This window comes from Somniosus microcephalus, chromosome 6, assembly GCF_052327205.1.
Source record: "Somniosus microcephalus isolate GS21.2 chromosome 6, FLI_Smic_1.0, whole genome shotgun sequence".
Taxonomy (NCBI): domain Eukaryota; kingdom Metazoa; phylum Chordata; class Chondrichthyes; order Squaliformes; family Somniosidae; genus Somniosus; species Somniosus microcephalus.
In genome coordinates, this window is record NC_140992.1 from 280,020,063 (window position 1) to 280,047,050 (window position 26,988).

At 52.8% G+C, this 26,988-nt stretch overlaps 1 protein-coding gene across 1 annotated transcript; it reads right to left on the reverse strand.

Annotated features, from left to right (window-relative positions):
- Positions 1-213: 213 nt before the first annotated feature.
- Positions 214-26,988, reverse strand: lrp3 (low density lipoprotein receptor-related protein 3). The gene is made up of 7 exons (XM_085991911.1): positions 26,723-26,988; positions 15,729-15,770; positions 11,444-11,582; positions 8,983-9,191; positions 6,301-7,387; positions 4,638-4,770; positions 214-1,280 (listed from the first exon to the last, which is right to left on the reverse strand). Exons 1-7 carry the CDS (start codon positions 26,760-26,762, stop codon positions 417-419), a joined length of 2,514 nt encoding a protein of 837 aa, XP_085848037.1. The 5' UTR covers positions 26,763-26,988; the 3' UTR covers positions 214-416.

Genomic DNA, 26,988 nt, shown 5'->3' on the forward strand with positions numbered 1-26,988 from the left:
AGCGGTGAGCAAGTTAATAATCGCACTGCATTGTATTCACGGCAACTCCCAGGCTTCGCTCGCACTCTTTAGATTGACATGTTAGGCTGTATAAATAGTACACCTCAAAGTCTCATCTACACTCGCTGCCGTGTATTAAGCCATACAATGGCCGAAGGTTTTAAATAACAAGAGTCAACACAACAAACGTCAGGTGATTGTAAATGCAACAGGTCTTCCGCATGAGGACTGGCTGCTGACTCCAGCCCACGTCCCGTTTAATGCATCACGTTTAAAAGCAGCTCCATTGATATGTGGTTCCCCATTTTTTTTGGTAGTTTGGAGAAGGAAACAATCGTTTTAAAAAATACTGCAGCGATAAAAATACCGGAAAGGGTTCACCATTTAAAATGTCTGTGTGGAGATCTGGGGGGATCTCAGCAGTCGAGCAGGACTTCGTCATCGCTCCTGTGGTTTGCCTGCCGGAAGGGGTTGCGGAAGGAAGGGTCTGGCGGAGGGGTCTCTGTGGAGAAGTGTTTGTGGCGAGGCACCGACAGGGAGACCGGGCGATGGCAGCGTTGACTCCTGCGCACAGGAGGAGCCGAGGTCAATCTTTGCCGGCTGGGATTGCGGCGACGGTCAGACGGCGAACAGCAAACCTGCCCTCCCTCCAGCGCCGTTATACGCACTGCCTCCGAGCTCCTGGCCCTGCCACCGCCGCACCTCGCGGGCACGGGGCGTGCGCCTAAGCCCAGGCGCTGCCGGTGCCTGCCGAAGCCCGACTCCAGGCTGCCGGACAGCGGGTCACGGGTAGAGATGGCGCCCGACGCCCGCTCGAGGGGGAGGTCCAAGTCACTGCTGTAGGTCTCCTCGGAACTCGAAGAGCGGAGCAGGCGGGGCGTCTGTAGCTCCGTCTGGCCAGCTGCGCTGGGGGACGGGGACTCTTTTGGTACCGAGTTTTCGAGGGGCACCGTCGGCAAGTCGTCTCCTGCAGCCCCCCGAGTCTCACCGACCTGCCGATCGGTCTCGGTGTCAGTGTCGGAGTCGGGTTCCTCGCGAGGTCCCGCGCAGCTCCGGCCGCTCTCCTCCTGCGGGCAGCTCCGCACTGTCTCACTCCGGCCCAGACGGGAGGACGAGGAGGCCGAGGTGGGGGTAAGCAGGGGGATAAGCCCCCAGCCCCTGGGTCTCTGGAAGAACCTGCTCCAAATCCTGCTGAGGCGGCCACGGGATGACATCCTGCGCGTGGAATGCCGGCGTATTTGGCGTCTCATAGCTGTGCGAATATTCTGCAGGACGGAGGCCTGGAAACAAACAAAAAGCGTAAGAATCTCTGCAAAGACTGGTTTGGCCTCCTTACTGGCACTGACGCTTGCAGATTCCCAAACGTATAACGAGATAATCCCCCTGCCTCCCCTCAGGGCAATAACTCGCTCTGGGGGCGAGTTACACAGGCCCCTGCCGCCCCCGGTACCTCGAGCAAGCAGCCGGTTTCCACACACAAGCCAAGTCTTTCGGTTGAGATGTTAAACCTCTCAGGTGGCCATAAAAGATCATACAGCAAATGTAACGCCACTATTCAAGAAAGGAGGGAGACAGAAAGCAGGCAACTATCGACCAGTTAGCCTAACATCTGTCATTGGGAAAATGCTGGAGTCCATCATTAAGGAAGTGATAGCAGGGCATTTAGAAAATCATAATATAGTCAAGTAGAGTCAGCATGGTTTTATGAAAGGGAAATCATGTTTAACAAATTTGCTGGAATTCTTTGAGGAACGAGCAGGGTAGATAAAGGGGAACCAGTGGATGTGGTGTATTTGGATTTCCAGAAGGCATTCGATAAGGTTCCACATAAAAGGTTACTACACAAGATAAGAGCTCACGGGGTTGGGATAATATATTAGCATGGATAGAGGATTGGCTAACTAACAGAAAACAGAGTCGGGATAAATGGGTCATTTTCAGGTTGGCAAACTGTAACTAGTGGGGTGCCGCAGGGATCAGTGCTGGGGCCACAACTATTTACAATCTATTAATGACTTGGATGAAGGGACTGAGTGTAATGTAGCCAAATTTGCTGATGATACAAAGATAGGTGGGAAAGCAAATTGTGTGGAGGACACAAAGAATCTCTAAAGGGATATAGATAGGCTGAGTGAGCGGGCAAAAATCTGGCAGATGGAGTATAATGTGGGAAAATGCAAGGTTATCCACTTTGGAAGGAAGAAAAAAGCAAATTATTTAAATGGGGAGTGATTACAAAATGCTGAGGTACAGAGGGATCTGGGGGTCCTTGTACATGAATCACAAAAAGTTAGCATGCAGGTACAGCAAGTAATTAGGAAGGCAAATGGAATGTTGGCCTTTATTGCAAAGGGAATGGAGTATAAAAGTAGGGAAGTCCTGTTACAACTGTACAGGGCGTTGGTGAGACCACACCTGGAGTACTGCGTACAGTTTTGGTCTCCTTATTTAAGGAAGGATATACTTGCATTGGAGGCAGTTCAGAGAAGGTTCACGAGGTTGATTCCGGAGACGAAGGGGTTGTCTTATGAAGAAAGGTTGAGCAGGTTGGGCCTATACTCATTGGAGTTTAGAAGAATGAGAGGGGATCTTATTGAAACATATCAGATTCTGAAGGGGCTCGACAGGGTAGATGCTGAGAGGATGTTTCCCCTCGTGGGGGAATCTAGAACTAGGGGGCATAATTTCAGAATAAGGGGGCACCCATTTAAATCGGAAATGAGGAGGAATTTCTTGAATCTGTGGAATTCTCTGCCCCAGAGGCTGGGTCATTGAATATATTTAAGGTGGAGATAGACAGATTTTTGAACGATAAGGGAGTCGAGGGTTATGGGGAGCGGGCAAGGAAGTGGAGTTGAGGCCAAGATCAGATCAACCATGATCTTATTGAATGGCGGAGCAGGCTCGAGGGGCCGAATGACCGACTCCTGCTCCTACGTCTTATGTTCTTATTACCAGGGGAGGGGAGTTCTCCCCGGTCTCCTGGCCAATATTTATCCCTCAACCAACATAACAAAAACAGATTATCTGGTCATTATCACATTGCTGTTTGTGGGAGCTTGCTGTGCGCAAATTGGCTGCCGCTTTTCCTACATTACAACAGTGACCACACTTCAAAAAGTACTTCATTGGCTGTAAAGCGCTTTGGGACAGCCTGAGGTGATGAAGGCGCTATAGAAATGCAAGACTTTATTTCTTTAGAGAGTAAGTGTTGGTGGACTATTCAACGGTGGGTGGCATCATAGCCCGGTGCAATCCTGCCCTCACCCACACCCACGCACCTCCCAGCGGAGGCTGATGGGCAGTGATCAAGGGCGGGAAGCTCCAGCCTCTCTATTCCAGGGGGATTTGACATTAATTATGGGGCCCCGACTGTCAGATAGACCTGGTCTGAATAGCTCAGTAACCACAACTTGCACCAACCGTACCCAGTGAGCCATCAGGATCAGTAGACACTTTTTTTGGGATGAGCGTTGCTGGCAAGGCCGGCATTTATTGCCCACCCCAGGAGCTGGCTCAGAGTGGTACTGGCAGAGCCCGCTCGCTCGCTCAGCTTCACATCCTGCGAAGCCGAGGGGGTTGGGGGATGGGACAAAAATAAATAACCGTCGGAAAGAAGAACATGAAGGTGCCATCTTTCTCACTCATTCGCCATCTGTTAGCGTGTACTTCATTAATTGTTTGAAGGGAGAGAGATCAGGCATGCTATTTTTATTTATTCATTCACGGAATATGGGCGTCGCTGACAAGACCAGCATTTATTGCCCATCCCCAGTTGCCCTTGAGAAGGTGGTGGTGAGCCGCCTTCTTGAACCGCTGCAGTCCGTGTGGTGAAGGTGCTCCCACAGTGCTGTTAGGGAGGGAGTTCCAGGACTTTGACCCAGCGACGATGAAGGAACGGCCGATATATTTCCAAGTCAGGATGGTGTGTGACTTGGAGGGGACCTTGGAGGTGGTGGTGTTCCCATGCGCCTGCTGCCCTTGTCCTTCTAGGTGGTAGAGGTCGCGGGTTTGGGAGGTGCTGCCGAAGAAACCTTGGCGAGTTGCTGCAGTGCATCTTATAGATGGTACACACTGCAGCCACGGTACGCCGGTGGTGGAGGGAGTGAATGTTTAAGGTGGTGGATGGAGTGCCAATCAAGCGGGCTGCTTTGTCCTGGATGGTGTCAAGCTTCTTGAAAACAGAAAATGTGGGAAACACAGGGCGGGTCTGCGTGCACGGAGCGTCTGCGTGCGCGGAGCACAGCAGGTTCATGCTTCAGGCGAGACGTGGCTCTGTACTTTCAGCGCTTTTATTTTAGAAATCAGAGATTTGGTATCTTGCAAAGACCAGGAGTGAAGAGATTTGTAAAAGTCCCCACAGAATGGTACAGCACAGGAGGCCATTCGGCCTATCATGCCTGTGCTATCCAATTAGTCCCACTCCCCCTGCTCTTTCCCCAGAGCCCTTTTCCAGTATTTCTCCAATTCCTTTTTGAAAGTTACTATTGAATCTGCTTCCACCGCCCTTTCAGGCAGCACATTCCAGATCACAACAACTCGCTGCGTCAAAACATTCTCATCTCCCCTCTGGTTCTTTGGCCAATGATCTGACATGAGCACGGGCAGGAGGCCTCGCAATAATTCAGCAGGTGTACCTGAGCCGGGTTGTAGACGGGGAAGTCGTCGACAGGTGGGATGAGGCCCTGGGCGATCAGTTGGCCATAGGAAGGGGGAGCCTCGCGCTGCACAAAATCCGCCTCCAGGCGAGTCATCGGGGTGTCAAAGGCTCTAAAACAAAAACGGAAAGTTAATCTGTAAAAGGAGAAGTTCTGGTTTAGGAACACCATCATTTCAAAAAAATCTAACTCAGATGTTCAGAAACCAGGCTGACACACAGTGCAGTACTGAGGGAGTGCTGCACTGTCGGAGGGGCAGTACTGAGGGAGCGCCGCACTGTTGGAAGGGCAGTACTGAGGGAGCGCCGCATTGTCGGAGGGTCAGTACTGAGGGAGCGCTGCACTGTCGGAGGGTCAGTACTGAGGGAGCGCCGCACTGTCGGAGGGGCAGTACTGAGGGAGCGCCGCACTGTCGGAGGGGCAGTACTGAGGGAGCGCCGCACTGTCGGAGGGGCAGTACTGAGGGAGCGCCGCACTGTCGGAAGGGCAGTACTGAGGGAGCGCCGCACTGTCGGAGGGGCAGTACTGAGGGAGCGCCGCACTGTCGGAGGGGCAGTACTGAGGGAGCGCCGCACTGTCGGAGGGGCAGTACTGAGTGAGCGCCGCACTGTCGGAGGGGCAGTACTGAGGGAGCGCCGCACTGTCGGAGGGGCAGTACTGAGGGAGCGCCACACTGTCGGAGGGACAGTACTGAAGGAGCGCCGCACTGTCGGAGGGGCAGTACTGTTGGAGGGGCAGTACTGAGGGAGCGCCGCACTGTCGGAAGGGCAGTACTGAGGGAGCGCTGCACTGTCGGAGGGGCAGTACTGAGGGAGAGCCGCACTGTCGGAGGGGCAGTACTGAGGGAGCGCCGCACTGTCGGAGGGTCAGTACTGAGGGAGCGCCGCACTGTCGGAGGGGCAGTACTGAGGGAGCGCCGCACTGTCGGAGGGGCAGTACTGAGGGAGCACTGCACTGTCGGAGGGGCAGTACTGTTGGAGGGGCAGTACTGAGGGAGTGCCGCACTGTCGGAGGGGCAGTACTGAGGGAGCGCCGCACTGTCGGAGGGGCAGTACTGAGGGAGTGCCGCACTGTCGGAGGGTCAGTACTGAGGGAGAGCTGCACTGTCGGAGGGGCAGTACTGAGGGAGCGCTGCACTGTCGGAGGGGCAGTACTGTTGGAGGGGCAGTACTGAGGGAGCGCCGCACTGTCGGAGGGGCAGTACTGTCGGAGGGGCAGTACTGAGGGAGCGCTGCACTGTCGGAGGGGCAGTACTGAGGGAGCGCTGCACTGTCGGAGGGGCAGTACTGTTGGAGGGGCAGTACTGAGGGAGCGCCGCACTGTCGGAGGGGCAGTACTGTCGGAGGGGCAGTACTGAGGGAGCGCTGCACTGTCGGAGGGGCAGTACTGTCGGAGGGGCAGTACTGAGGGAGTGCCGCACTGTTGGCGGTGCCGTATTTGGGATGAGACGTTAAACCGAGGCACCGTCTGCTCTCTCAGGTGGATGTAAAAGCTCCCATGTTCTGACCTGCCTTTTCTCCTGAAGATTACTATCTGCAACAAATATTATTGCTATAAAACTCTGGTATTTTGACTTTTAACTAAGCCTATCCGCGCGTGGTGAAGGTGCTGCGCAGACTCGGGGTCGCTCCGCTTACGGTACCTGTACTCGCGGGTTCGGAGGGAGTAGAGTTTAAACGCACATCCCAAGGCGATGACCAGCAGGAGTCCACAGATGAGGCTCCCAATCAGGGCGGCCGTGATCACCTTCCTCGGCACCACCACCAGGCAGTTCTGCTCATCGCTGCCGTCCTGGCAATCCTCCTGTCCGTCGCAGCGCCACTGCTCGAAGATGCAGATCTTGGTGCCGCAGTGGAAGTTCCCCGGCTGGCAGGAGAAGCAGTTCTTCTCGTCCGAGCCGTCGGGGCAGTTTTTCTGGTTGTTGCAGCGGTCCGCCAGCGGGTAGCACATGCCGCTGGTGCCCCCGCACGGGTACTCGTCCTTCTGGCAGGCCGCACAGCTCTCCTCGTCCTTGCCGCTCGGGCAGTGCCACCAGCCATCGCAGCACTGCGAGTCAGCGAAGCAGCCCCCGTCGTTCCCGCACGGTCGCTCCTGCGGCAGGCAGTAACCTTTCACCTGGTAGGTGGCGTTGAAGCCGTGACCCGTGCTGCCGGGCTCGGTGTGGTAGGAGACAGCGATCTGGCCCCTGGAGGACTCGAGAGTGACGGAGCGCCGGTTGTTGCGGAAGGAGAGGGTCTGCAGCAGCCCGCCCCGCTCCTCGGCCGTCCCATCGTACACACGCACCCTGTCGTTGTAGCCCAGCTGCAGGTTGAGCTGCAGCACAATGCGTCGGCTGTCCTGTGTGTCCACCACCCAGGTGCAGTCCAGCGGTGCCTTGTCTCGCTGGGAGCGGAAGTAGTCGGGCGAAGCGAAGGAGCCGTAGAAGTTGCCCAGCCTCTTCCCGCAGCTGGTATCGGGGCAGCTTTCCTCGTCTGTCCCCTCCTCGCAGTCTGCGCTGCCGTCGCACCTCACCGTCATGGGGAGGCACTGCGGAGCGCGCTCGACCAGGCACCGGAAGGTTCCGGCCGGGCAGAGGCTGGTGTGAGGCACAGTCGGGGGGACCAGGCACTCCTGCTCGTCAGAGTTATCGCCACATTCATCCATCTGGTTGCACCGCCAGGCACTCAGGATGCATTTCCCATTCCCGCACAGGAACTCGTCCGACTTGCAGCTGCTCTGCGCCAGCTTCCCTGTGTGAACAGGAAAAGATTCACAACCTCAGACTCCCTGGGTGCATCAAATCTACAGCACAGAAACAGGCCATTCATCCCAACTGGTCTATGCCAGTGTTTATGCTTCACACGAGCCTCCTCCCAACACTCTTTATCTCACCCCATCAGCATATCCTTCTATTCCTTTCTCCCTCATGTGTTTATCCAGCTTCCCCTTAAATACATCGATACTATTCACCTCAACCACTCCCTGTGGTAGCAAGTTCCACATTCTCACCACTCTCTGGGTAAAGGAGTTTCTCCTGAATTCCCGATTGGATTCATTAGTGACTATCTTATATTGATGGCCCCTAGTTCTGGTCTCCCCCACAAGTGGAAACATCTTCTCTACGTCTACCCTGTCGAACTGTTTCATAATCTTAAAGACCTCGATCAGGTCACCCCTCAGCCTTCTCTTTTCTAGAGAACAGAGCCCCCGCCTGTTCAGTCCTTCCTGATAGGTATAACCCTCAGTTCCGGTATCGTTCTAGCAAAACTTTTTTTGCACTTTCTCCACTGCCTCCATGTCCTTTTTATAATGCGGAGACCAGAAACGTGCAGTCTTCCCTGAGGTTGCCCACTCGCTGTAATACTCCACTCCCGGGCTACAATCCCAGCTTTGCTCCCAGGGTGAATTGGGTTAGCTGCCATCAGCCAGGACAGCACACAGGGCGCTACGATTGGCCCTCAGTACCTCCCGAGATGTGCAACGGAGGGGGCACTCCCACTCGTGCGACAACCCCCCCCCCACCACACCCTCTTTGCTGACACTCTGCTGGGAGGAGCACATATTAAGTGAGGACAGCACTGGACTTAATTGCTAAACCTTTATAAATCACTGGTTAGGCCCCAGCTGGAGTATTGTGTTCAATTCTGGACACCACACTTTAGGAAGGATGTGAAGGCCTTAGAGAGGGTGCAGAGGAGATTTACTAGAATGGTACCAGGGATGAGGGACTTCAGTTACGTGGATAGACTGGAGAAGCTGGGGATGTTCTCCTTAAAGCAGAGGAGGTTTAAGGGGAGATTGGAGAGAGGTGTTCAAAATCATGAAGGGTTTCAATAGAGTAAGTAAGGAGGGTCGGTAACCAGAGGGCACAGATTTAAGATAATTGGCAAAAGAACCAGAGGCTACATCAGGAAACAATTTTTTACGCAGCGAGTTGTTGTGATCTGGAATGCGCTGCCTGAAAAGGGCGGTGGAAGCAGATTCAATGGTGACTTTCAAAAGGGAATTGGATAAATACTTGAAGGGAAAAAAAATTCAGGGATATGTGGAAAGATCAGGGGAGTGGGACTAATTTCAAAGAGCCGGCACAGGCACGATGGGCTGAGTGGCCTCCTTCTATGATTGCAATGCCCTCCACGGTAGAACACCCCATCAACTTATGGTCACTTGGACGAGGTATGTCATTGGAGGCGGGCACAGGGTGAGGCTGCACCTTCAGGACAGGAAGGGAGAATACTAGGAGGGGAATGAAATGCTACTTATGCCTGCAGTACCCCCCCTCCTCCCCACCCCACCCCAGTACAACCAGAGAGACGGCCCCCAATGGCAGAGTAATTAGACACACCTCGGATATAAGACAATCGGAATCCACGAGACCGCCCCAAGCTGGAGCGATCGGAATGGAAGAAGACCCAGGCATGATCCCGGGTGGAGATGAAGGGCTTGGGGATGTATGAGCCGCACATTCTGTACTCCTCTCGCATTGGGGCCGGGCCCACCATCAGCCAGTCCACCGTGCACTTGTGGGAATTCTCCAGCTCGAAATTCTGAAAACTGCAAAATAACACGAGAGAAAGTCACCCCCTTACTGCAGAAAAACCCCGGGAACAAGCAGCTCCCACTCTACATCCCCCCCCCCCACCCCCGCCGCCCTGGTGTGATCATTCATTCCCATGGCAAGGCCAGCCCCCTCTTGAATCACTGCTGTCCGTGTGATGATGTTTGTGGGCTGCAGTTCATTTCAATACAGTTGAAGACAACATTAATAGAATATTGTCAATTAATTGCTGCAAAATAGTTCTGGGAGGGGAGGGCCAGATCTAAAACCCTGACCACTAGAAATTTTACCACCAGGCCGTGACACACTTTCAGCAAAATGTTGCTGAGGATGTGTAGATGTGTGAAATGTACGCTAATAGTGGGGCGATACAGTCAGTTGTGAATCAATGCAGCGAGGTTTTAAGTGCACATCAATGGAAAGTGACAATGTAAGTTAGAAGGTTGCCAGGGACACTACAGCTGTACAGTGTCATACCCCTCCAAGAAGGCCTTCTCAAATCATTTTGCATTCACAGTGATTGTAGTATAACGCCATCCTTGCATTAATTAATTCTTATTCCTGCTATTAGTCAAAATAAACACTATTGTGGCATGATTTGCTTCATTTTGTATTAGCACAATGACACGATCAAATGGCAGTGACTAATACATGTATAATTCCATTGCTTTCATTTGATCGGAGCTTTTTAACATGTGACAAAATGTTATAAAAGCAGTTATTTTCAGTCTCTTAAGGGCCGATTTTAAACCCACGCACCCAAAGGAAGATTGTTGCGTGGTCAGATCAGTCATTACAGCCCCAGGACGTGGCTGCAAGAGGTCAAGGAAGCATCCTCCATCGAATCATCTTCAGCTGCTTCATCGATGGCCTGCGCTCTGTCTTAAGATTAGGAATGGGTCTGTTCACTGATGAATCCACGGTGATTAGCTCCATTCACAACTCCTGATAGAGAGCAATGCAGCCTACAACAGGACCTGGCTAACATCCAGGCCTGGACTGACAAGTGGCAGGTAACAGTAATGCCACCTGTGCCAGGTAATGACCGTCTCGAACAAGAGAAAGCCCAGCGATCTTCCCTTGACCTTCAACAGCACCGCCATCACCAAGCCTGTACCATTAACATTTTAGGAGTCACCATTGACTAAAAATGTAAATTGGCCAGCAATATCAGCACAGAGGCTACAAGAACAGGGCCCTGGTGAGACCACACCTGGAGTACTGTATTGAGTTTTGGTCTCCTTACCTAAGGAAGGATGTACTTGCCATAGAGGGAGTGCAACGAAGGTTCACCAGACTGATTCCTGGGATGGAGGGATTGTCCTATGAGAGATTGAGCAGACTAGGCCTATATTCCCTAGAGATTAGAAGAATGAGAGGTGATCTCATTGAAACATAAAATTCTTACAGGGCTTGACAGGGTAGATGCAGGGAGGATGTTTCCCCTGGCTGGGGAGTCTAGAACCAGGGGTCACAGTCTCAGAATAAGGGGTCGGCCATTTAGGACTGAGATGAGGAGAAATTTCTTCACTCAGAGGGTGGTGAATCTTTGGAATTCTCGGCCCCAGAGGGCTGTGGAGGCTCAGTCGTTGAGTATATTCAAGACAGAGATCGATAGATTTTTGGATACTAAGGGAATTGAGGAATATGTGGATCGGGCGGGAAGGTGGAGTGGAGGTCGATGATCAGCCATGATCTTATTGAATGGCGGAGCAGGCTCGAGGGGACGAATGGCCGACTCCTGCTCCTATTTCTTATGTTGTGATGCTTGCTATTCTTTGCAGCGGTTTGATACAACTGAGTGTCTCGCTCGGCCACTTCAGAGAGCAATTATGAGTCAACCACATTGGTGTGGGATTGGAGTCACATATAGGCCAGACCAGGTAAGGACGGCACATTTCCTTCACATTAGTGAACCAGTTGGGTTTTTAATGACAATCTGACAGCTTCGTGGTCACTTTTACTGAGACCAACTTTTTAAAAACTGAATTCAAATTCAAATTCTCAAGTACACGTATACACACACACATTTAAGTGTGTCACTGGATGGTGATCAGGAGCAGCAAAGGTAGCCTCCTGAACCCGGACACTGAGGCGAACCGCAGCAGGATCCTGGCTGGGTGCTGCCATGGGCAGTGCGTTCACTCAGCGAGTCACAGAGGGAGCAGAACACCCTGCTCACAGATCCGTGAACAGGACGGGAGGGCAAGTCACATTCCGCCAAACTCAAACCTCCCAGAGCCCGCACCTGATGGTTATGAGGTCTCCATAGTCCCCCTGGATGTACCAGCTGCAGTTCCTGGATGGGGGATAGTTCATGGGCCAGGAGGGGCTGTAGATAACTCCACGTTGTTCTTTGTGCGGCTCCAGCCTCCCGTGACAGGCAGCTGAGAGAACAGTAAAAAAAAAAAACACCAAAATCAAACATTGCAACACAGTGCACACCAGGAATGTGCAGGAATTAAATCCTTTACAGCTCTCCCCCCACCCAGTGCACCCAACAGTACCTGGCCTCACTCGAAACTCAGCCGTCACTCACAGCTCAAACCTGCATCCACCGTTCCACAGCACCGCCCACCACGGCAACCAACGGCGCCGCTCCCCCCCCCCGGCAACCAACGACGCCGCTCCCCCCCGGCAACCAACAGCCCTGCTCCCCCCCCCCGGCAACCAACGACGCCGCTTTCCCCCCCCCGGCAACCAACGACGCCGCTTCCCCCCCCCCGGCAACCAACGACGCCGCTTCCCCCCCCCCGGCAACCAACGACGCCGCTCCCCCCCGGCAACCAACGGCGCCTCTCCCCCCCCCCCCCCCGGCAACCAACACCTAAAGGACATTCGTGAACCTGTTGGTTTTTATGACAATCCAACAGGAGTTTTTATATTTCCAGTTTTCTTAGTGAATTTGCACGTGACCAAGCCCTTCACAAACTGACTGCTTTTGGGACAAAGCAGCAGTCTGAGCAGTTACAGGTGTTGTGAAAGATAGCACTTTGGAACTTTGTAGAGGGATGGTTCACAATGATTTTGCGTACTGTTCTCCGAGTTTGAATCCAGTCCACACTATTGGGATTAAGGCCTCTCTCTCTCCAGCTGGAAACGACCCATGTAAACTCGTCACGCTGTAATTACACTGTCCTGCCAGTGGGGGGTGCTGCAGCGCTAGGGTGTAAGTATTGTGTTATTATGTGCTTATATCAGCAGTCTCCATATAAATGTGGACAGATTTACTTATACGACAAATATAAAAATCAGACTAGAACATGAGATTAAAATGATGCTTGCAAAGTGTCAAGTTGGATCCAAAATTGGCTCGGAGACAGGAAGCAAAGGGTAATGGTTGAAGGGTGTTTTTGCAACTGGAAAGCTGTTTCCAGTGGGATTCCGCAGGGCTCAGCACTGGGTCCCTTGCTTTTTGTGGTATATATCAATGATTTAGACTTGAATATAGGGGGTATGATTAAGAAGTTTGCAGATGATACTAAAATTGGCTGTGTGGTTGATAAAGAAGAAGAAAGCTGCAGACTGCAGGAAGATATCAATGAACTGGTCAGGTGAGCAGAACAGTGGCAAATGGAATTAAATCTGGAGAAGTGTGAGGTAATGCATTTGGGGAGGGCTAACAAGGCAAGGGAATACACATTAAATGATAGGATGCTGAGAAGTGCAGAGGATCAGAGGGCCTTTGGAGTACAGGTCCACAGATCCCTGAAGGTAGCAGGCCAAGTAGATAAGGTGGTTAAGAAGGTATACGGGATACTTGCCTTTATTAGCCGAGGCACAGAATATAAGAGCAGGGGGGTTATGCTTGAACTGTATAAAACACTAGTTAGGCCTCAGCTAGAATACTGCGTGCAGTTCTGGTCAGCGCATTACAGGAAAGATCTGATTGCACTAGAGAGGGTGCAGAGGAGATTTACAAGGATGTTGCCTGGGCTGGGGAATTTTAGCTATGAGGAAAGATTGGATAGGCTGGGGTTGTTTTCTTTGGAACAGAGGAGGCTGAGGTGTGACCTAATTGAGGTGTATAAAATTATGAGGGGCCGAGAGAGTGGATAGGAAGGACCTATTTCCCTTAGCAGAGGGGTCAATAACCAGGGGGCATAAATTTAAAGTAATTGGTCGGAGGTTTAGAGGGGATTTGAGGGGAAATTTCTTCACCCAGAGGGTGGTGGGGGTCTGGAACTCACTGCCTGAAAGGGTGGTCGAGGCAGGAACCCTCATCACATTTAAAAAGTGCTTGGATAGGCACTTGAAGCGCTGTAGCCTACAGGGCTACGGACCAAGAGCTGGAAAGTGGGATTAGTCTGGATGGCGCTTTGTCGGCTAGCACGGACAAGGTGGCACGAATGGCCTCCTTCCGTGCTGTAAATTTCCAAGATTCTACGATTTCACTTGCAACCTGTGATCCCATTATCCCACGCCCTCTTAACTCCACGTCGCCTCAAAACTATAGTCGGGCTTAACACCTTGCGTGCAATGCCACCGGAGATCAGCTAGTACTTATTAAAATCACAAGAGACTTTATGATTTACAATATTACAGATCTTCTTATCCATCACCATTAAGAAAGGTCTTTTTTCCCTCTCAGGACAGTTCAGAGTGAGTTGGGCAGAATGGTTTTGTACGTACAGCTGGTCTTGGGAGCAGCCAGATATATCCTGGCTCAGCCCTTATGCCCTTGATATAGTGGGACCTGGGAACCTTGCCAGTTTCACAATGGTTTGGTTTCTTTTTCCATCAGAGTTGATCGCTCACTGACAGGTCGCCTGTGCCATGGACGATGCACTGTTGTACAAGGGTTGGAGTGTGATACCAAACAAAGCACAATGTATTATTCTGCTGCTCCACTGAAGCAGTGTCCCTTTAAAACTGTAAACTTCAGTTGGTCACTAAACAGGGGCACAGGGCGAGTTTAACTCAAGATTCAAGATTATTTTATTGCCATATGTAACTGGTACAATGGAATGCTTACTCCCCACTCACTCCCACAATATAAGTATAATAAATATAAAAAGCAAAAGTAAAAACAAGTATAAGTACAGAAACAATAAGCAAATAAGTATAGCAATGACAGTCCAAGTTGCAGGATATGATGAATAACGCAAAAAGCCTCTATTACCACTGGAAGTAATAGTAATGTAATATGATAAGTATATGATAGTATAATATATTTATATATAAATAAGTATAAGTTAAAATGCAGTGTGCAATGTACAAATGAGTTACAAGTTAAGGTTGAGGTAACTGTAGCGAAAATAAATCACAAAGTAGCGACACAGGTTAGCAAGGCCATAAAAAAGCAAACCAAGCACTGGGGTTTATTTCTAGAGGGATAGAATTGAAAAGTAGGGAAGTTATACTAAACCTGTATCGAACCTTGGTTAGACCACACTTGGAGTACTGCGTACAGTTCTGGTCGCCATATTATAAAAAGGATATAGAGGCACTGGAGAGGGTGCGGAGAAGATTTACAAGGATGATACCAGAAATGCGAGGGTATACACATCAGGAAAGGATGAACAGGCTGGGTCTCTTTTCTCTTGAAAAAAGGCTGAGGGTGACCTAATAGAGGTCTTTAAAATTATGAAAGGTTTTGATCGAGTGGATACAGAGAGAATGTTTCCACTTGTGGGGAAGAGCATAACTAGAGGCCGTCAATATAAGATAGTCACCAAGAAATCCAATAGGGAATTCAGAAGAAACTTCTTTACCCAGAGAGTGGTGAGAATGTGAACTCGCTCCCACAGGGAGGGGTTGAAGCGAATAGTATCGATGTATTTAAGGGGAGGCCGGACAAGCACATGAGGGAGAAGGGAATCGAGGGTTATGCTGATAGAGTTAGATGAGGAAAGACGGGAGGAGGCTCGAGTGGAGCATAAACACCGGCATAGACTGGTTGGGCCGAATGGCCTGTTTCTGTGCCGTATATCCGATGTAATCCCCGATTTCCATCGGCCCACCATTGGCGGCCGTGCCTTCAGCTGCCGGGGCCCCGAGCTCTGGAATTCCCTCCCTGAACCTCTCCGCCTCTCTCTCTCCTCCTTTAAGACGCTTCTTAAAACCGACCTCTTTGACCGAGCTTTTGGGTCACTGGTCCGAATATCTCATGTAGCCCAATGTCAATGTTGTTTGCTAACTGCTCCTGTGAAGCACCTTGGGACGGTTTACTGCATTAAAGACGCTGTCTAAATACAAATTGTTGTTTGATCAGAAAACTGCAGATTAGAAAATGCTCGTTAGTTTCAGGCCACTGACGACTGGCTTGCTTTACTTTTTAAAAGGTGGCTTTGCGTCTGTAAGTATTACAGCCTTGAGTGTGACAAACAAAGCACGCACCGGACACAGCGTTAGTGCGAGTTGGTACTGTTGATATCAGCTTTTCACTATTCGAGACTGTTGATGTCTCACAGTTTTCCCCCTCGATGTTCCGGTGAGCAGGATGTAAACTTTATTTAAAGGGTTATAAAAATGTATAAATAGAAAGTTTTTTAAAAAGTATGACCGTGTAACAAAGAGGAAGCGACGCTTACCCATTCCGGAACATTCTGCTCCTCCCAGAAAGAATGAACCAGCTGCGGAGAAAAAAAAAGTTTATGAGTAAAATCAAACCGGTTTTTTAAAAAGCCCATTTCTGGTGGGAATAGAACCTCGCCGCCCGGCTACGGTGCTCCACATCCACCCCATGTTCCAGGTGTATGGCGGAAGGTGAGGGAAGATACGATTCATTCAATAAATCACAGGCCCTCAGTCATCGGGACAGCTCAGACTCAGGAACATGCCGCCGCCCCTCTCCATCAGCAAACAGCACGTGCGAGAGAGAGCCGCTGGTAAAAGAGCAATAAAACCCACTCAGAAATAAGCACCAACTGCTCCTTCAGTTTATGTACAAATGAGATTAAATTAAGAACGTGCATTTCTACAGCGCCTTCCACAACCTCAGCATGTCCCGAAGCACTCTACAGACAATGAAGTACTTTTGAAGTGTAGTCACTGTTGTAATGTAGGAAATGCAGCAGCCAATTTGCGCACAGCAAGCTCCCACACACAGCAATGTGATAATGACCAGATAATCTGTTTTAGTGATGTTGGTTGAGGGATATTGGCCAGGACACCGGGGAGAACTCCCTGCTCTACTTCAAACAGTGAATGGAATCTTTTATGTCCACCAGGGAGCAGACGGGGCCTCGGTTTAATGGATCAGTTAGTGAAACAGATTTCATTCCTTGATTTCAGGACTGTGCACAGTCACAGGTGCACTGAGACAGACACCAGGACACGATCAGAGCAGGGATCGATACAGAATACACTCTGCTCTTCCACTCTCATACTCTGAAGACCCCCAGAGAAAACCCACCAAACTAAAACTACTATGTTATGTTAAGTGGGTCACTCTAATGCACCACTTCCATGTCTTCGCCCCGTTGTGTAATCTGGGTGGGTTAGCATCACTGCAAACTGCGCTTCCCCAGAGATTATTTGAATCTGGCGGCCGTGCCTTCAGCCACCTCAGCCCTAAGCTCTGGAATTCCCTCCCTAAACCTCTCCGCCTCTCTCTCCTCCTTGAAGACGCTCCTTAAAACTGACCTCTTTGACCAAGCTTTTGGCCATCTATCCTAATACCTCGATCTCTGACTCGATGTCTATTTTTGTTTGATTACGCCTCCTGCGAAGCGCCTTGGGACGTTGTACAACGTTAAAGGCGCTGTATCAAGTGCAAAGTAGCGGTTGTTGTTGTGTTTATAAAAGAAGAAAAGTTAATTTTCGCCGAGCAGCAGTCGGGGCATTGCCGCTGATCGCAGTGGCTGGGATTAGATGGGATGTGTGGGGGGGGGGGGGCGGTAAAAGGCCAGGATTCTTGTTCCCAATTAACAACTTGCATTTATATAGAGCCTTTAACATAGGAATAGGGCCCAAAGCGCTCGATGACTATTCAGTGAGCCATGACCCAAGCACAGTCATGGTGTGAGGACAAGCTGGGGCCCTGACCATCAACACCCAGGCTCACGGGCGAGTCTCCGCTGGACAAGTTACAGAGAGCCCACTGCAGCTCAGGAGAACAGTGGCGACATTGAGAACAAGCAGAATGTGTCAGGGGAGGTGCTGAATCACAGCAGCCCTGGTAATGAAGCGCACACATTAGCGATGCTGATAGCAGCTCGCTGACAGGCTTCCAGCCTTTCCTGTTACTGGTTTCATGGTGCGATGCTGGATGTCGATGGAACAGTTCCCACCGCCCCCCCCCAGGAGATTGCATTGCCAGGAACCGCTGACAGATGCAGCACTGGGTCCCTGCGCTTTCAGGTAAAAAAAAGTCACCCGTGGCTCAGTGGGCAGCACCCTCTCGCCCGAGTCGGAAGGTCGTGGGTACAAGTCCCATTCCAGAAACCTGAGCATAAGATCTAGGCTGACACACACGAGTGCAGCGAGGGAGTGCGGTTCCAATCCACTGCACTATTTTGAATAGCAGGTGAGTTCTCCCTGGAGTCCTGCCAATATTCATCCCTCAACCAACATCACTAATATTAGATGCTTTCTTTATTTATTTCATTGCTGTTTGTGCGAGTTTGCTGTGCACAAATTGGCAGCCCGGTTTCCTAAATTACTAAACACGAGTGGACAGGTCCAAAAAATAATTAAATAGGCTAATTGAAAAGTTGCTATGTCAAGGAATACAAAGGGCAGGAAGTGAAGCTTCAGCTGTACAGAGCCTTGGTCAGACCCCACCTGGACACTGCGTTCAGTGCTGGGCACCGCACCTCGGGAAGGATGCACTGGCCTCGGAGTGGGGCAGCGCAGATTCACCAGCATGATCCCGGGGCTCAAAGGGTTAAATCACAAGGACAGACTGGGCTTGTATTCTCTCGAGTTTAGAAGATTAAGGGGTGATCTAATCGAGGTGTTTAAGATGATTTATAGGAGTTGATAGTGTAGATGAAGAGAAACTCTTTCCTCTGGCGGGGGGAGTCCAGAACCTTAAAATTAGAGCCAGGCCGTTCAGGGGTGATGTCAGGAAGCACTTCTTCACACACAGGGGAGTAGAAATCTGCAACTCTTCCCCCCCCCCCCCCCCCCACCCCCCAAAATGCAGTTGAGGCTGGGGATCAATTGGAAATGTCGAGACCGAGATCGACTGTTAGGCAAGGGTATTAAGGGTTACGAAACCAAGGTAAGTAAATGGGATGCAGATCAGCCATGATGTAATGAAATGGTGGAACAGGCTCGAGGAGCTGTATGGCCTCTTCCTGTTCCTTATGTCCCGATTACAACAGTGACTGCTCTTCAAAAACAGTACTTCATTGGTTGTAAAGTGCTTTGGGACAGTCGGAGGTCATGAAAGGTGCTGTATTGGCAGATGAGGAGAATGTTTTTTACGCAGCGAGTTGTTGTGATCTGGAATGCGCTGCCTGAAAGGGCGGTGGGAGCAGATTCAATAATAACTTTCTAAAGGGAATTGGAGAAATACTTGAGCAGAAACATTAGCAGGGCTGTGGGGAAAGAGTGGGACTAATTGGAGAGCTCGTTCAAAGAGCCGGCACAGGCACGATGGGCCGAATGGCCTCCTCCTGTGCGGTGTGATTGTATGCTATGATTCTAGAAACGCAAGTCTTTGATTCTTTCTTTCAGTAATAACAAACCGAGGACTCCCACAGGAAAACAGAGTGTTACCCGAGACCTGAGGGACGCGGCGCTATTTCAGTCAGGGGCTGGTGCGCCCCAAGGGTGGGAACGAATCCACCGACTCCCAGCATCGCCCCAACAAACCAGCAACAAACACACAGCAAGCTCACTCATGGAAACAGCTTTTAAGAGCCAATGCATTGAAATACCACAGGGAGTCTTTATGTCGTAATAAAGCAAAGCAGGAAATAAAAGCAGGCGATTGGACTTCAGTCAGTTTTTATCCCTCAGGCCCAGAGTTATTTAAAGTGCTCAGAGCACATCTGTGGCCTGCCCACACCTCACAAACAGGCAATCGCAAAATCAGCCGCACAGCCCCTACAATCAGGGCCAGGATTTAGCACCAGGAATATTCAACTAAGCTCACACTTCCACTTTCACACCATTACTTTTGTGATTCGAATGAATTTAACATTTTGGTATGGTTTCAACAAATCTAAATACAGATCCAGGCAGTTTCTGCACATTACGTCCTTAACTTTTTACCCAACAATTCTGAATCGGGCAGACTGAAGAAAGAGCTTGCATTTAGATAGTGCCCTTCAAATCCGCCCCAAAGCAGCACTTTGTATGTACGATAGCAAAATACTTGAAATGTAGTCACTGTTATAATGTAGGAAACGCAGCAGCCAATTTGCGCAATGCAAGCTTCCACAGCAACGTGCGTGATAATGACCAGATAACTCCCTCAGTACTGCCCCTCCGACACTGCAGCACTCCCTCAGTACTGCCCCTCCGACAGTGCGGCGCTCCCTCAGTACTGCCCCTCCGACAGTGCGGCGCTCCCTCAGTACTGCCCCTCCGACAGTGCGGCGCTCCCTCAGTACTGCCCCTCCGACAGTGCGGCGCTCCCTCAGTACTGCCCCTCCGACAGTGCGGCGCTCCCTCAGTACTGCCCCTCCGACAGTGCGGCGCTCCCTCAGTACTGCCCCTCCGACAGTGCGGCGCTCCCTCAGTACTGCCCCTCCGACAGTGCGGCGCTCCCTCAGTACGGCGCTCCCTCAGTGCTGCCCCGCCGACAGTGCGGCGCTCCCTCAGTACTGCCCCTCCGACAGTGCGGCGCTCCCTCAGTACTGCCCCTCCGACAGTGCGGCGCTCTCTCAGTACTGCCCCTCCGACAGTGCGGCGCTCCCTCAGTACTGCCCCTCCGACAGTGCGGCGCTCCCTCAGTACTGCCCCTCCGACAGTGCGGCGCTCTCTCAGTACTGCCCCTCCGACAGTGCGGCGCTCCCTCAGTACTGCCCCTCCGACAGTGCGGCGCTCCCTCAGTACTGCCCCTCCGACAATGCGGCGCTCCCTCAGTACTGCCCCTCCGACAGTGCGGCGCTCCCTCAGTACTGCCCCTCCGACAGTGCGGCGCTCCCTCAGTACTGCCCCTCCGACAGTGCGGCGCTCCCTCAGTACTGCCCCGCCGACAGTGCGGCGCTCCCTCAGTACTGCCCCTCCGACAGTGCGGCGCTCTCTCAGTACTGTCCCTCCGACAGTGCGGCGCTCCCTCAGTACTGCCCCTCCGACAGTGCGGCGCTCCCTCAGTACTGCCCCTCCGACAGTGCGGCGCTCCCTCAGTACTGCCCCTCAGTACTGCCCCACCGACAGTGCGGCGCTCCCTCAGTACTGCCCCTCCGACAGTGCGGCGCTCCCTCAGTACTGCCCCTCCAACAGTGCAGCACTCCCTCAGTACTGCCCCTCCGACAGTGCAGCGCTCCCTCAGTACTGCCCCGCCGACAGTGCGGCGCTCCCTCAGTACCGCCCCTCCGACAGTGCGGCGCTCCCTCAGTACCGCCCCTCCGACAGTGCGGCGCTCCCTCAGTACCGCCCCTCCGACAGTGCGGCGCTCCCTCAGTACCGCCCCTCCGACAGTGCGGCGCTCCCTCAGTACCACCCCTCCGACAGTGCGGCGCTCCCTCAGTACTGCCCCTCCAACAGTGCAACGCTCCCTCAGTACTGCCCCTCCGACAGTGCGGCGTTCCCTCAGTACTGCCCCTCCGACAGTGCGGCGCTCCCTCAGTACTGCCCCTCCGACAGTGCGGCGCTCCCTCAGTACCGCCCCTCCGACAGTGCGGCGCTCCCTCAGTACCGCCCCTCCGACAGTGCGGCGCTCCCTCAGTACCGCCCCTCCGACAGTGCGGCGCTCCCTCAGTACTGCCCCTCCGACAGTGCGGCGCTCCCTCAGTACTGCCCCTCCGACAGTGCAGCGCTCCCTCAGTACTGCCCCTCCGACAGTGCAACGCTCCCTCAGTACTGCCCCTCTGACAGTGCGGCGCTCCCTCAGTACTGCCCCTCCGACAGTGCGGCGCTCCCTCAGTACTGCACTAGAAGTGTCAGCCTGGATTATATGCTCAAGTCTCTGGAGTGGGGTTTGAACCCACGACCTTCATAGACCTCCACATCAGATACTGATGAAAAGCTCAACAAGCGCCCTGGTGTGTAATTGTAGATTTATTTATCCGTCCCTTCACACACACACTCACCAATTCCGAAGCACGCGGACGGGCCCAGGGTTGCTCACTCTCTACTTTTGCTCCCTTTCCAACTCATCATGGGAGGAGGAAAACTGTCTAACTTACAATCCACCTTAGCACAGAGTAACGACAGGGTGTGGTCAACTGCACCCACTTACTGAGCAGAACAACGCCAAGTGGGGAGAACCTAACCCATCACTACAGCACCTTCCGTTTTGGGAGGGGACGGTGGAGGGAGGGCAGAGATCGGAGGACAGACATCAGTGTGGGGGGCCTGGAGCATCGTCAGAGGCATCGTCAACAGTCTGAAAAACACCGACACACTGCTCCCCAGTTGTGTCACACACTGACACACTGCTCCCCAGTTGTGTCACACCGTCACACTGCTCCCCAGTTGTGTCACACCGTCACACTGCTCCCCAGTTGTGTCACACACCGCTCCCCAGTTGTGTCACACCGACACACTGCTCCCCAGTTGTGTCACACCGTCACACTGCTCCCCAGTTGTGTCACACCGTCACACTGCTCCCCAGTTGTGTCACACCGTCACACTGCTCCCCACTTGTGTCACACCGTCACACTGCTCCCCACTTGTGTCACACCGTCACACTGCTCCCCAGTTGTGTCACACCGTCACACTGCTCCCCAGTTGTGTCACACCGTCACGCTGCTCCCCAGTTGTGTCACACCGTCACGCTGCTCCCCAGTTGTGTCACACACCGACACACTGCTCCCCAGTTGTGTCACACACCGACACACTGCTCCCCAGTTGTGTCACACACCGTCACACTGCTCCCCAGTTGTGTCACACGCCGACACAGTGCTCCCCAGTTGTGTCACACGCCGACACACTGCTCCCCAGTTGTGTCACACGCCGACACACTGCTCCCCAGTTGTGTCACACGCCGACACACTGCTCCCCAGTTGTGTCACACGCCGACACACTGCTCCCCAGTTGTGTCACACGCCGACACACTGCTCCCCAGTTGTGTCACACGCCGACACACTGCTCCCCAGTTGTGTCACACCGTCACGCTGCTCCCCAGTTGTGTCACACCGTCACGCTGCTCCCCAGTTGTGTCACACCGTCACGCTGCTCCCCAGTTGTGTCACACACCGACACACTGCTCCCCAGTTGTGTCACACACCGACACACTGCTCCCCAGTTGTGTCACACACCGACACACTGCTCCCCAGTTGTGTCACACCGACACACTGCTCCCCGGTTGTGTCACACCGTCACACTGCTCCCCGGTTGTGTCACACCGACACACTGCTCCCCGGTTGTGTCACACACCGACACACTGCTCCCCGGTTGTGTCACACCGACACACTGCTCCCCGGTTGTGTCACACACCGACACACTGCTCCCCGGTTGTGTCACACCGACACACTGCTCCCCGGTTGTGTCACACCGTCACACTGCTCCCCGGTTGTGTCACACCAACACACTGCTCCCCGGTTGTGTCACACCGTCACACTGCTCCCCGGTTGTGTCACACCGTCACACTGCTCCCCAGTTGTGTCACACACCGACACACTGCTCCCCAGTTGTGTCACACACCGACACACTGCTCCCCAGTTGTGTCACACACCGACACACTGCTCCCCAGTTGTGTCACACACCGACACACTGCTCCCCAGTTGTGTCACACACCGACACACTGCTCCCCAGTTGTGTCACACACCGACACACTGCTCCCCAGTTGTGTCACACACCGACACACTGCTCCCCAGTTGTGTCACACACCGACACACTGCTCCCCAGTTGTGTCACACACCGACACACTGCTCCCCAGTTGTGTCACACACCGACACACTGCTCCCCAGTTGTGTCACACACCGACACACTGCTCCCCAGTTGTGTCACACACCGACACACTGCTCCCCAGTTGTGTCACACACCGACACACTGCTCCCCAGTTGTGTCACACACCGACACACTGCTCCCCAGTTGTGTCACACACCGACACACTGCTCCCCAGTTGTGTCACACACCGACACACTGCTCCCCAGTTGTGTCACACACCGACACACTGCTCCCCAGTTGTGTCACACACCGCACACTGCTCCCCAGTTGTGTCACACCGACACACTGCTCCCCAGTTGTGTCACACCGACACACGGCTCCCCAGTTGTGTCACACCGACACACGGCTCCCCAGTTGTGTCACACACCGACACACTGCTCCTGTTTTATTGCTCCTCTCCTTCACGTTCTGCCACAACTAGTTTCTCTTTGTTGCGGCTTATCTGTGAGCAGAGAAGCCCAGCCGCAGTGAGGAAGCAGTAATGCCCGTGGCCGCGGGTTACTGTAGCCAACGACTGCCCGCGTGTCACAGCGCCAGAGTACAATCTGTACAGTGAAGGTCACCCTAACTCAGGCACACAAGCTGCAAGCCAATATTTGCTTTAAACCTCGCCAAAAGTTAATTTTTAAAATGGAAGGGTATTTGCTGCGTGTCGCCGTGCAGTCAGGCAGGGAGCAGGAGCAGTACAACCACTGCATTTGACCTGCCCCCAGAGAAGGGACTACAAATAAACCTGCCCAAACGCAAAGCCGCCGTGGCTATTCCACCGCCAAACTCATCCTCGCAGAGTTTGCCGTGACGTTCAGTGTCACCGGTTATGTGTGACGTGGGCATCGCGATGTTCCACAGAGTGGGCCCACAAGGATCCACCACCATCACCAGTATCCTGGCACAACTCCACGGCCACCGAACAGTACAGGTAAAGGTGGGAAACAGAGCAAAACCTCACTCCAGGTTACACTGCCCACATAACCAGGAGGCACTGAGCAGGTAACACAGGGCACAACAGGAGACGCTGAGAATTCACGCCATCGCACTGAGAATCACAGCAATCAGAATAGTGGAACTACCAATTATTCACAAAACATCCCCTTCCACCGTCAAAAACTCGCTCCACCACAATTGACAGCTGCATCTTTCAAAGTTGGATTACATTTGGAGGAAGCACTGTGTCCCTGTATAACACTGGGGTACAGTACTGGTGGGTACAGGTCTGTCACTGTATAACACTGGGGTTCAGTACTGGTGGGTACAGGTCTGTCACTGTATAACACTGGGGTACAGTACTGGTGGGTACAGGTCTGTCACTGTGTAACACTGGGGTACAGTACTGGTGGGTACAGGTCTGTCACTGTATAACACTGGGGTACAGTACTGGTGGGTACAGGTCTGTCACTGTGTAACACTGGGGTACAGTACTGGTGGGTACAGGTCTGTCACTGTGTAACACTGGGGTACAGTACTGGTGGGTACAGGTCTGTCACTGTATAACACTGGGGTACAGTACTGGTGGGTACAGGTCTGTCACTGTATAACAGTAGGGTACAGTACTGGTGGGTACAGGTCTGTCACTGTATAACACTGGGGTACAGTACTGGTGGGTACAGGTCTGTCACTGTATAACAGTGGGGTACAGTACTGGTGGGTACAGGTCTGTCACTGTATAACAGTGGGGTACAGTACTGGTGGGTACAGGTCTGTCACTGTATAACACTGGGGTACAGTACTGGTGGAGACAGGTCTGTCACTGTATAACACTGGGGTACAGTACTGGTGGGTACAGGTCTGTCCCTGTATAACACTGGGGTACAGTACTGGTGGGTACAGGTCTGTCGCTGTATAACACTGGGGTACAGTACTGATGGGTACAGGTCTGTCCCTGTATAACACGGGTACAGTACTGGTGTGTACAGGTCTGTCGCTGTATAACACTGGGGTACAGTACTGGTGGGTACAGGTCTGTCACTGTATAACACTGGGGTACAGTACTGGTGGGTACAGGTCTGTCACTGTATAACACTGGGGTACAGTCCTGGTTGGTACAGGTCTGTCACTGTATAACACTGGGGTACAGTACTGGTGGGTACAGGTCTGTCACTGTATAACACTGGGATACAGTACTGGTGGGTACAGGTCTGTCACTGTATAACACTGGGGTACAGTACTGGCGGGTACAGGTCTGTCACTGTATAACACTGGGGTGCAGTACTGGTGGGTACAGGTCTGTCACTGTATAACACTGGGGTACAGTACTGGCGGGTACAGGTCTGTCACTGTATAACACTGGGGTACAGTACTGGTGGGTACAGGTCTGTCACTGTATAACACTGGGGTACAGTACTGGTGGGTACAGGTCTGTCACTGTATAACACTGGGGTACAGTACTGGTGGGTACAGGTCTGTCACTGTATAACACTGGGGTACAGTACTGGTGGGTACAGGTCTGTCACTGTATAACACTGGGGTACAGTACTGGTGGGTACAGGTCTGTCACTGTATAACACTGGGGTACAGTACTGGTGGGTACAGGTCTGTCACTGTATAACACTGGGGTACAGTACTGGTGGGTACAGGTCTGTCACTGTATAACACTGGGGTACAGTACTGGTGGGTACAGGTCTGTCACTGTATAACACTGGGGTACAGTACTGGTGGGTACAGGTCTGTCACTGTATAACACTGGGGTACAGTACTGGTGGGTACAGGTCTGTCACTGTATAACACTGGGGTACAGTACTGGTGGGTACAGGTCTGTCACTGTATAACACTGGGGTACAGTACTGGTGGGTACAGGTCTGTCACTGTATAACACTGGGGTACAGTACTGGTGGGTACAGGTCTGTCACTGTATAACACTGGGGTACAGTACTGGTGGGTACAGGTCTGTCACTGTATAACACTGGGGTACAGTACTGGTGGGTACAGGAAATGTGAGGGATTAATTCAGAATAATTCATTATTTTAGATGCTGACTGACCAGCTGTGTATTTGCAATATACTTATTTTACACCTAAAATGACTGAATTAAAGATATCTTTGAATTGAATATAATACTGGAGATTGGTCCGCACTGTCACCTGTCTAAAACATGAGCTCGATACAGTGCGCTCTCCAAAACAAACCCACATCCGTCTATTTGTTCATAAAAAGGTTTTCCAACAGACTGTGTGTGATGGATGTTTATTTTAGATTTGCGGCATGTCTATACTGAATTTACCGCAAACAGGTGCATATCTGCAGCGCGCAGTTTAGATTGAATTTGCTGTGAGCGATTCTCCCTCGCTCAGGGGCAGATCTGGGGGGCGGGGGGCCCGGGTACAGGGGGCAGGGGTCCGGGGGTAGTGTGGGGGGTCCGGGGGGTGTAAGGGGTGTCCGGGTGCGGGGCACACTGAGGCCGAGGCCGCTCACCGCCGGGGGTCCGGGGGTCCAGTGGGTCCAGTGTGGGGTGTCCGGGGGGAGAGGGGAGAGGGGCCCGGGGTGTGAGGGGTCCGGGTGTGAAGGGTCCGGGTGTGCAGTAAGCGGGGGGTGTGAGGGGTGCAGTAACCGGGGTCCGGGACACACTGAGGCCGCTCACCGCTGCCGACCAGCACCAGGCCGAGGATCCGCGCCGCCATCTTCCCGTCACATGGCCGCCAAGCCGCCTCCCGCCCGCCGCTGGGCGGCCTCGGGCTCCAGCTCGGCCTCCCTCCAGCTCATGGTCGCCGCGGGCGGGCGGCCTGTCCCGGGTTCGGTTTCCAGCGACAATCCGCACCGGCCCCAGACTGCGGCTCACCGCGCCTGCGCACACCGGCGCTGCTCCCCACCGCGCCTGCGCACACCTGGCCCCGCTCCCCACCGCGC

Bases quoted from the DNA above. Each gene is read 5' to 3' on its own strand.
- lrp3 (XM_085991911.1), bottom strand. From the start codon at position 26,762: ATGGCGGCGCGGATCCTCGGCCTGGTGCTGGTCGGCAGCG. The intron at 15,771-26,722 runs GTGAGCGGCCTC...TTTTCTCCGCAG, and splicing joins CCTGGTGCTGGTCGGCAGCG to CTGGTTCATTCTTTCTGGGA. The intron at 11,583-15,728 runs GTAAGCGTCGCT...CTGTTCTCTCAG, and splicing joins AGCAGAATGTTCCGGAATGG to CTGCCTGTCACGGGAGGCTG.